Source organism: Piliocolobus tephrosceles, unplaced genomic scaffold, assembly GCF_002776525.5.
Source record: "Piliocolobus tephrosceles isolate RC106 unplaced genomic scaffold, ASM277652v3 unscaffolded_44078, whole genome shotgun sequence".
NCBI classification, from domain to species: domain Eukaryota; kingdom Metazoa; phylum Chordata; class Mammalia; order Primates; family Cercopithecidae; genus Piliocolobus; species Piliocolobus tephrosceles.
This window is the reverse complement of record NW_022328841.1, coordinates 640-11,526: the sequence shown is the minus strand read 5'-3', so window position 1 is coordinate 11,526 and position 10,887 is coordinate 640. Positions and strand designations below refer to the sequence as shown.

Sequence of the window (10,887 nt, the reverse complement as noted above, 5' to 3'; positions counted from 1 at the left end):
GCCGGAATGGGCCATCACCCCACAGGCTTTAGGGCTCTGGGAAGAGAAGGGTAATCTGGGAGGAGGCCAGAAGGCAGATGGAGGGTTAGGATGATGGAGTCAGCGACATAGGCTGGCCACCCCCACTTGGCCCCGCATTGCTCTTGATAGCAGTGCATCCAAGAGCTCAAGGTAGGGTTGGGACTTGGGCCACTCTGCAGGAAGTGTGGGTGGATGCATCTCTGCTTTCCGTCTCAGTGTAAGGAGGACAGCTGGCTTCTCGATGCCCTCAGCCCCTGGGCTGAGAACCTGGGCCCTCTGAGGTGCTTCTGTGTCTGGGGTGGGCCCTGTGGCTCACCTGATTCTCTCCACACCCCGCTGTGAGATGAGTGCTGCTCTCTTCTGCCCTACATCCCCAAGAGCACCCGGAGAGATCTACTGCCCATCTTCTCCAAAACACACGCAAGGAGAGCCCTGCCCCAAGTCCAAGCTGCAATTCTGCAAGAGCTTTCCGGGGCCTGGGGCACCTCGAGGCAGGTCCTGGACAGAAGGGAAGCAGACCCCGCACAGCGTCCCCATCGCTCCTCCCTGGACGAGCCCTGGCCACGAGCAGGGTGTCTCCTCTCTGTCACAGTCCTCCGCCTCCTGCCTCGGTCAGCGCCCAGTCCTCTCCCGAGCCTGGTGCCGGTCCAGAGCCAGCTGGAGGGCACGCTTCAAGGTCTCCATGTTGTTCAGAACATTGTATCGACTCAGGGCCACCAGCCGATCAAAGTCCTGGGGCTCGTAGGTGAAGTTCATCATGCCATAGGGGGTGTCTGGCCTGTTGATGACAAAGTCCCCAAAGGCCTTCTCCTCAGCTGTTTGTCGCTCCACACCTGTGGGTGGGGGAAGCAGAGAAGCCAGGCTGGAGCCCTCCGTGGAACTGGTTGGTACAGCCCAGAAGTCTTCCTTGTGCAGGACACCTGGATGGCTCCATTCAGGCCCTGCTTGGCCACATCTCAGCTCTCAAAGCCACCAGGAGGGGCTGGCCCATGTGAACGCTGAGACCCAGGGAGCAGAGGGCCGCAGGGGCCAGCTCAGGCCTACCAGAGGCGCACTTAGCAACATTCTCCAGGGAACCCACCCTCAGAATAGCATCCCGTCACCATCCCAGGGCTCTGTGGGTCAGTCCCAGGCCTGGAGCTTCCCTTACCTGGGGCCAGGTATGTGCGGAAGGTACGGTTGACAAGGGGGAAGTGCAGCACGATGGGGGAGCGGGGGTCCTCAGCCTTGGCAAACAGATAGCACTCACGGGCCTCCTCCATGTCTTCAGGGCCCACCTCGATGCTAGGGAAGGGGATTCCTCGGTCCAGGCAGTACTTCTCTGTCATCTTCAAGACCTTAGCAGGGGCAAACCTCTGACTCTGCCTCTCCTCCACCTGGCCACTCCCCGCTGCCCTGGACTCACACACACCCAGACTTCAATGCCAGCTCTGCTTCTGACTAGCTGAGTGACTTCAGGCAGGTGACAGCTCCTTTCTGAGCTGGTTTCTCATGTGTAAAATAAAAAATTTTCAAACTCCAGGCTGGGCATGGTGGCTCATGTCTGTAATCCCAGCACTTTGGGAGGCCAAGGCTGGCAGATCATGGGGTCAAGAGATCAAGACCACCCTGGCCAACATGGTGAAATCCTGTCTCTGCTAAACATACAAAAATTAGCTGGGCATGGTGGTGTGTGCTTATAGTCCCAGCTATACGGGAGGCTGAGGCAGGAGAATCATTTGAACCTAGGAGGCAGAGGTTGCAGTGAGCCAAGATCACACCACTGCACTCCAGCCTGGTGACAGAGCAAGACTTCGTCTAAAAAAAAAAAAAGCTCCCCTATCTAGTGGGGTTGTGAAGATTAACAATAATCAGTCATGATCAACAATCAATCATCACCGCCTCAACAGCATTCCCCCCCAGAAGCACCGGGTCTGCCCTTCTCTCACCCATCTGCTCCCTATCAGAGGCCGATGTCAGTTTCACAAGGTTGACACGCGACAATCACAGAAGGTTCATGTCAGAAGAGGCTTTGTCAATCCCCAATCAATCCCAGGCTCTCACTGAACCCAGGACAAGGAGGAGACCAAAGAAGGAAGGGCTGCTCGAGCAGCAGCACCAGCACCCACATGGGAACGGGGGCCTCCGTCCACCACCCAGCAGAGTTGGAGGGCCTTGCTGCAGGGCTTCAGCACCAGAGGGGACCCTCATGGCTCTGTTGTTACCGTGGTAACAAAGGGGCCACAGACTCGGGTCCAAGCTGGAGTGGGGAACTCTGTCATGAACGGGCAGAGTCTAGAACTGGGGGGTCTCCTATGGATGAGGTTAGAAGATTCCTGGGGACCCGCTTTGGCCTCCTCTTCCCACGCCCACCACCATCTCAGCAATTCTCCTGCAACTGGGAGACCTGTGCTGCCAACAGCGTTCAAAAGGCAGCCCCTCACACAGAGTAGAACCCAGGCCGTCCACAAAGGGCAACCCCCACACACCCAGCCAGTCTCCCTCACCAGAGCCTTCTCTCCCCTCCTCTCCTCCCTCACCCTCTCTGTCCACTCACTGAAGGTGCTCCCCACATCCCTGCCTCCAACTCACCTCAAAAGGAGCTTCCAAGGAATAGTCAAAGGACAGAATGAGGTCCACCGCTCTCTGAGGCCGCAGAGCCAGTGGGAACGGAGAGTTGATGGCAAAGCCTCCGTCCACCAGGTACAGGCAGTCCCGCATCGGGGTGAGCTGGTTGGGGAAGGCGTCTGGGTGTGTGTCTGCAAGGAACCCACGTGTATGCACGGGGACAATGCAGTTGCTCTTGCTAGCAACCCCTTCTGTATTTGCATTCACACTTGCCTTCTCTCTGTAGAGTTCTCTCTGACAGCCACGGAGTCTCCCACCCCAAGCCCTCGGCCCCGCCTTCCGACTTCCAGCAGTACTTAGAGTCGCTCGGTATCAGCCCATAGGCAGCAGGAGACCACACCTCAATCCCCAGCCCAAAGCCAGCACTGGCCCCAGTGAACCAGAGACGCAGGCAGGAAGGGAAGCCCCCCATCTCCCACCCAGGGCAGCACTCACCTTTCCAGGCCACAAACTCTCTGCCAGCCACATAGTCCTTGTGCAAGCAGAGACCCCGGGTGAAGTTAAAGCTCTGGGCAGAAGTGAGGCGGGAGGTGAATATGTCCAGCACAGCCTGGGAGAAGGGCCCCTGCGGGGTAAGGAGCCTTGTTCGCAGCCTCGCTGGGTTGTGCGGCTGAGGCTTCTGGCAGTCATCTAGACGGGATGGGACAGCGAACTAGAGGGAGAAGTGGCATCCTCCTGTGCCCAGTGGTCCTTATAGTTCAGGGGTGCCCTTCCTCAACACGGAGCCCTCCCCACATCCCTCCTCCTCCCCGACCCCACCTCCCAGGCCTCTGACTGATGCTTCATCGAACCACTTTGAAACGACTTTTTCTTTTGTATCTTCTATGTTTTGTAAACTGCCTATAACATTGTATTTACTAAATAGTAATTTATCTTCCACTCTTTCAAAAATAAAGTTTGAGTCTACAGCTACCAATCAGAACTTCGTCCATTAAACAGTGACTGAGCAGTTACTATGCCCCGCACTGCACTAGGCACGAGGGCTGTGAAGGTGAACGGGGCCTGCGCTGGCCCTCCCAAGTGCACAGCCTACTTGTGGGGAAAGTCACACAAAGAGAGAATAGATGATGACAAAGCCCCGGGGTAAGGATGACAAGGATGTGCACATGGTTCTAGAGGACCATGGTGGTAAGATTCTCAGGCAGGCCGGGCGCAGTGGCTCATGCCTGTAATCCCAGCACTTTGGGAGGCCGAGACGGGCAGATCACGAGGTCAGGAGATCGAGACCATCCCGGCTAACATGGTGAAACCCCGTCTCTACTAAAATACAAAAAACAAAATTAGCCGGGTGTGGTGGCAGGCGCCTGTAGTGCCGGCTACTCGGAGGCTGAGGCAGGAGAATGGCGTGAACCTGGGAGGCGGAGCTTGCAGTGAGCTGAGATCGCGCCACCGCACTCCAGCCTGGGCGACAGAGCGAGACTCCGTCTCAAAAAAAAAAAAAAATTCTCAGGCATTGTGGAGGGATGGAGTGCAAAAGGGATGTCTGACAAAATGACATCTGAGCTGAACTGAAGAACGGGGGAAAAGTGATCCAGGGGAGAAAGGCGGGAAAGGTGCTCTGCACCGTGGGGCTCCCATGAGCCATTTAAGGACCAGACTGAAGAGGAGCCACTCAAGAGGGGTGGACAGAGTATCAATCAGCCCGATACCCAGTAGTCCTGCACCGAGTGGACCTAATCGGATCCCAGAACAGAGAACTCAGAGGTGTGGCTTGATGACACCTCTGGACCTCTAGAGACCCTAAGCTAGAGGTCATTTCCTCAGGACTTCCCCGAATCCAGTGGGACAGCCAAGTCCTTCTCTGTCCCGTCCCTCATTCTTTGTGTCTCTACCAGGGCCCCGTTGCTGGAATGTGGTGTGGGAGGGGCTCGGGGTCACTACCCTCACCTGTGATATTCACACTGCCTCTGTACCACTCCAGGAAGCTGAGGCCCGAGCCCGCAGTCTTTAGGAAGATCTCATCCAGGCTGGTGGCAAAGGCGCTGCCCCACACACCTAAGGAGACAGGCAGGGCCCCACCCCATGTCAGTGAGGGCCTGGCCCCGGCACCTGCCTGTCCCCAGCCCTCCAGCCTCGACTCACCTTGCAGGTAGCAGATCCGGGGCTCGGGCTGCAGCCGCAGCAATTGTCCCATGAAAAGCTCTGAGCCAAAGAGCTCGGTGGGAACATAAGCCCCGTACTTGGGGAAGCCGACCTCGTAGGGCGTGAACTCGCACCACTCTAGGGGCCCGAGTAAAGGGAAAGTCACCAGGGGCTTCCCACCACAGTGCTTGTGCCCAAGCAGGAATCTTAGCCTTGCCAACAACAGGAAGCAGCAGCCCCGCTGTGCTCCAAGGTGCCTGTGTGCAACCCCCTCCTCTGGGCACCCTGATCACCCCGTTCTCTCAGCCCCTCCTCCCCACCTCCTCTACCTCCTTCCTTCGTCACCACACCCAGGCACCTGCAAAATCTTCCCCACTCATGTTGGTGCGGACGTTGACGCTGGTGTAAATGGGGTAAGGGTTCTGACCCTGGCGGACCGCCTCCTGTTGGTCAGACAGCTTGGCAGGGTTCTCCTGGGCAGGAAAGAAGGGAGGCAGCTTGGCCTTTTGGGAGTTCCATTCCCATCCCTGTGGCCTGGGGCCGGCACCCTGCAGCGTGTGGCATGCCCACAAGAGAGGCTTTGGTTCGCCAAGGCCAGCGCTCTAAGGACAGCTCTCTGAGGGACAGGTTTCAGGCCGCAGCCAAGGGGAGCCCACTGTGGGTCTGTATAATTCCAGGGACTGTGGGAACACCCTCCCTCCTTCTTTACTATTCAAAACAGCGTATCAGGACACCAGGAAGTCAGGGTGATGTTGCTAAAGGAATCCTTGAAAAGCCAGTCCAATTTCTTTAAAATTTAAATGACTAAGAAATGTAGATGATTTACTGAGAAATGAGAAATCACTTGTGATATCCATCCACACCTGATCGCCACACACGGGGTGGTGGGGAGCAGCTCCGCGTCTTATCGCCTGGAACTGCAGCTGGGTCTGAAGTGCCAGGAGCAGCCAGGTGGAGTGAGTTACGGCCGAATTGGCTGAGGAGTGGGTGTGGTGCTGGGCCTCACATCCAGGTGTGGGCTGAAATCTCTTTCAAAAAATCCTGAGACCAACTAAAATCAGTACCTCTGGAAGCGGGGCCCAGCCATGGGTGTGTTTGCAAAGCTGTGCCGGGGATTCTAATATGCAGCCAGAGCTGAGCGCTGTGGACCAGCCTCCTGCTCCCCAGGGGTTAGGAGCTAGGGAGGCAAAGTGGTGCCAGCCCACCCTGGAGTCTTACTCCTGGCCCCAGGGGAGCTGAGACCTCAAAAACAGCTTTGTAAATCAGATCTGAGCCTGAGGGATGAGGCAGAAGCAAGGGCGGGTGGAAGGAGTGGAGAGGAGCCTGTGTATTTCCTTCTGGCTCTTCTCTCACCTCCTGGTACAGGAAATACTCCACAAGGAGGCCCCAGAGGTCGACGAGCGACATGCTGTGGCCACTGCGCTCCCGGACCCCCAGTTCCTGAGTGTAGTACTGCAGCCGCTCCGTGGACAAAGCTCCCATCTTACTGCTGCAGACGTGAACCTGGGCACGTTCCATGGGGCCCTGCAAGGCCACCTGGGACCAGGCTGGGTCCCTGTAGAGTGTGGAGATGCACCTGCGGATGGGGGGTGTGCCTGAGTCAGGGGCAGGAGAGCACAGCCATGGGAGAGGGGGGGTGCAGAGTCTGTGAGTGGCCCTCCACCCCCGTTACTTGCCCATGCTGCCCTGCAAGCAACCCCACTCAAAGGGGCGCTTGGGACTCAGCCTCTTCCTGCCCCGCCTAATCCCCTTGGAGGCAGGATCCCAGCCCCTCAGAGACTCCTTCAGATCACCAGGTCCCAACCCCACCCTCTGTGGGGTCTCCTTTACCCTGTGCCCTGCCCCCACCTCACTTACCAGGCGGACCCAGAGATCCCACTCAGGTAGGTCACAGTGTCTAGCAGGCCGAGCTCCTGCAACCCTGCCAGGCTGCCGTACAGAGAAGACATGGCTCGGGTTCCACCCCCGGAACCCAACACAGCCACTACAGGAACCTGGGTACAATAGTAAAAGGAAAACGACTCCGACTACTACCGTCATTTACATATTACAGGTAATGCCTATACATGTTGGACATTATTCTAAGAGCCTTACACGTATTATCTCATTGAATCCTCACAGCAACCCAGTGAGAACCCCATTTTCCAGATGAGGAAACTGAGGCACGGGATGGTGAAATAATGTGCCCACGATCATACAGTTATCAAGTGATGAGCTCTCACACCTAAGCTGTATGGCTCCAGAGACAGCCCTTCACCATTCGATCTGCAAGATATAGACCTGGAAGGTACATCTGATTCCCCAAAATCAGCTGCGGCAGGTTCCTCTCAACCGTGGCACTCTTGATATTCCTGACCAGGTAGCTCTTTGCTGGTGGGGACTGTTCTGTGTGTTGTAGGACGTTTAGCAGCATTTCTGGCGCCTCTACCCGGTAGAAGCCAGCAGCCTCCCTCCACCTCCCCTTTCCCCAGCAGCAACAATGAAATCCATCTCTACACACGGACAAACGTCCCCAGGGGTGCGGTGGGGAGGAACTAAATTGTGCCCCGTTGAGCACCACTGAGCTAAAGTGACAAAGGCCAGCAAGCAGCCTAGACCTGCCCCCAGACACCAAAGGGGCCCCGAGGTTTTAAGGTCTCCTCAGGGTCGGAGGTGCCTGAGCGGTCAGAGTCGATGCTTTCGGCTGCTTAGCTTTCCCACTAAGACTTGGCTCATTCCACTCTGGATTTTTGGCTCTTTTCCCTGTTCTCTTTTCTTCTCTTGTCTTGAAAAAAGTGTTCCCTGGCCACTGCTCACGGAAGGCGCTGTTGCTTCAGAGTGCTGGATGAGACAGAGCAGACACCTAGCACAGAGCGGGCACACATATTGCCCGAATGAACGAGCGCTGGGCCACAGTGACAGCGTCTCCTGAGGACTCAGGCAGCCAGGAGGAAGCCGGCAGCCTGTTCCTGACCCCCGTAAGTCCCTCTCTCGGCACTCCTTTCCTCCTGCCTCCCAGCCACAGGCTGGCTGTCTCTAAACCCAGAGGATCCCAGGGACCCCCAAGCTCCACATCCCTTTGATCATGTTACGGACTCAACTGTCCCCCTCCAAATTCCTGTGTTGGAGCCCTAACCCCCAACGTGACAGTATTTGGAAATAGGGCCTACAAAGAGGTGATAAAGGTGAAGTGGGTAAGAGCCTTCAGCTGACAGGACTGGGGTCCTTAGAAGAGGAGGAGGAGACCCCAAGGCGTACACTCTGCACACACACACAGAGGAAGGGCCATGTGAGGACACGGCGAGACAGCTCCACTAGGAAGAGGAGAGGGGCCCGAGCAGAAACCAGCCCTGATGACGGCACCTTCGTCTTGGACTTCCAGCCTCCAGAACGGAGAGCAGTCATTTCTGTCATTTAAGCCACCTGGTCTGTGGGGTTTTGTTACGGCAGTCCGTGCAGACCAAGACATCCAGCCTTGGCCAGGGCTGTCAGCCCTCGTCCCATACGGGGTCCTGGCTCTGCTGATGGTGTCCATCAGCTCAGGCGAACAGGCCAACCTCCTCTGGCCCCTCTTAGCCATGCTGGTCCTCTCAAGGGAAGAGGCTCGATTTGGTCCTAGCAGCTCTGGGGTCCAGCTCCTCCTCCATTCCGTACCTGGCCACTGTCCGGAGCCTCACTCAATCCCAGCACCTGCTGCAGGGCCTTGGCCACGACCTGCTTCCTCCTGTCCAGAAACTCCTGCTCCCCGTGGCAGAGGTCAAAGCCAAGGCGTAGGTCTAGGTCCCCGGAGCTGCCTCACGTGGGGTGGGGGCGGGGGATTCTGGGTGACTGTCCGGTGGAGGAGAGCCCTGGGCCCAGCCCGGGTCTTTCACAGGAGCAGGTCCAAGGGATCCGCCCACCAGCACCAGAACCGGGGAGGGAAAGGTGTCACCCCCACCCCACAGCCTGAGCTTCTGGGGCAAGAGAGTGGAGCACGTTGGGGCGTGTCCCCACACTTCTAGCCCAGCCCCAAGAGGCCTTCTGCCTGGAGTCCCACTCACCTCATTTCCACCTTCACACTCAGAGCCACCTCCTGGCCCTGAAAGACACAGCAGCCCCGACCCTGAGCTCTCTGCGCAGGATCCTCCCAGGGACGTGGCTCCCCACCTGCAGCCCCTGTGGCCGTCACTGGCCCGACGCGGACAACCTCACTGAGCTCTGGGCTGACCTGATCCAGCCACCCTCTTGGGTCCCTCCTCCAGACCTCTCTTGGTGGTCACAGAGAGCAGGCAGGGGTCCCTCGGGCACCCAGACAGAGCCTTACCTCCCCCAGGGCCACAGAACACTGTTCCTCCTGGCCTGGGGGCAGAGAGGAGAGCAGGATGCCCCCCTGGCCCAGCTTGCTGGTCTGAGCCTCCAGCTCCGTGCTGGGGTCGCTCTGCGGAGAAGAAAACAGCCAAGAAGCTCTCCAGCGGGGAAGAAAAGGCTCCCCCAGCCTGGCCCTGGAACGCCAGTCTGGGCTGAGTTGGATCTACTGACCGTCCTGGCGGCACACTCACCTGCACAGCCGAGAGCTGCTCCATCAGCTCCACGTGTAGCCTGGAGCTCAGCACTGGGTTCACATGGAAGGTAAAGGTGGGTTGGAGGCCTGGCTCTGTGGGAGGCTGCAGGGGCAAGAGCTGTGGCTTCTCGTAGGCCCCAGGCACTGTCAGCAGGAGCTGCCGAGAGCCTGAGAGCAGAAGGCCCAGGTGGGTGTGCAGGTGAGGGGGTGGGTCTGTGTCTGTGCAGCTTATGCTGGCAGCACCCCAACAGCAACTCCTCCCTTCTCTTCCCCTAGGAAATGCCAACTCCTCTCGCCCTGCTCTTTCTCGAACGCGGCTCACAGAGAAAGCCTCCGGAAGGACTCAGGGCCTCTAGCCTGCCCTGGTCAGAACTGGAACTCGGGGAAGGGTGGGAAGCACACAAATGCCTGGAGGGGAAGGCAGGGAATGGGGAGGGAGAGGGGCCCTGCCCAGAGCCTGTGGGGCTGATGATTTGAGCTGATTCTATGTTTATTATAAGAATGAGCAGGCCGGGCGCGGTGGCTCACGCCTGTAATCCCAGCACTTTGGGAGGCCGAGGCAGGCGGATCATGAGGTCAAGAGATCGAGACCATCCTGGTGAATATGGTGAAACCCCGTCTCTAATAAAAATACAAAAAATTAGCCTGTCATGGTGGTGGGCACCTGTAGTCCCAGCTTCTCGGGAGGCTGAGGCAGGAGAATGGCGTGAACCTGGGAGGCGGAGCTTGCAGTGAGCCGAGATTGCATCACTGCACTCCAGCCTGGGCGACAGAGCGAGATTCTGTCTCAAAAAAAAAAGAACGAGCAGTTTTCAGGCAGTGGTTTCCCCCTTGCCCCACTTCAGGCTCTTTGCTCATTGTGTTGGATGTTTGTGGCCCAGGAGAAAACCAGTAGGCTGCAAGTTGTTCTGGCCTTTGTTTCCAAGTGTAGAACGCTGGGAGAGGAAGGTTTGTAGAGGTGGGACGAGGAAGAATGGGATGCGTGGATACAGAGAGATGCACGTCCTGGAGGAGCGGCAGAGGGCAAGCCCAGGCTGGAAGGTGAGGCCCAGGCTGGGAGGAGTGAGGGGGCAGGCTTGTAGGCTTCAGAGCTCCCTGCCCAGCTTCCCAGCAGCTTTCTGGGGAGGAGGCCAGACCCCAGAGAGAAATGACTGCACATGACATCCAGGCAGAGGGGGCCACAGACAGCCTCCCAGGAGTCCCAGCCCCTAACACAACGTGGAAGAACCAGAGACGTAAAGTATGCGAGGACAGCAGACACTGAGGGATCAGAGGAGTCCCTGCCCTGCAGCCCCTCCTTGCACTAGATGAGGCGCAGAGACTCGACATGACCAAGTGTGGGAAGGGAATTCAAGAACATAAGGAAAGTGATATTTTATTCATGCCAAGGCCTATGGACTGAGATGGAGACGTGCTATTCATAAGAAGAAGCCGTATAATCTGTGGTTGAGAGAACCGGAGTGTCACTGACCTGGGTTTGACCCTGGCTCTACTACTTACTGGCTGTGTGCCCGGGAGCAAATGTCTTCTTTGGGCCTCAGCCTCATGAATTAGAGGCTATTCTAATTGTGCCTGCTTTACAAGGTTGGTAGGAGGATTATAAGACACATTAAAATGCTTAGCCCAGGGCCTGCCTCAGAGTGAGCGCTCAGGGTTCC

At 57.4% G+C, this 10,887-nt stretch overlaps 1 protein-coding gene across 1 annotated transcript; it reads right to left on the bottom strand.

Moving 5' to 3' along the window:
• Positions 1 to 633: 633 nt before the first annotated feature.
• LOC111534477 (cytosolic phospholipase A2 zeta) lies at positions 634 to 9,397 on the bottom strand (the record flags this gene model as incomplete). Its single annotated transcript, XM_026453487.1, has 13 exons — positions 634 to 854; positions 1,172 to 1,358; positions 2,593 to 2,759; positions 3,064 to 3,258; positions 4,516 to 4,623; positions 4,711 to 4,848; positions 5,069 to 5,183; positions 6,064 to 6,286; positions 6,568 to 6,704; positions 8,344 to 8,479; positions 8,730 to 8,767; positions 8,993 to 9,106; positions 9,228 to 9,397. Coding segments are annotated over 13 exons (1,949 nt in total), but the record flags the coding sequence as incomplete, so codon positions are not given.
• Positions 9,398 to 10,887: the final 1,490 nt, after the last annotated feature.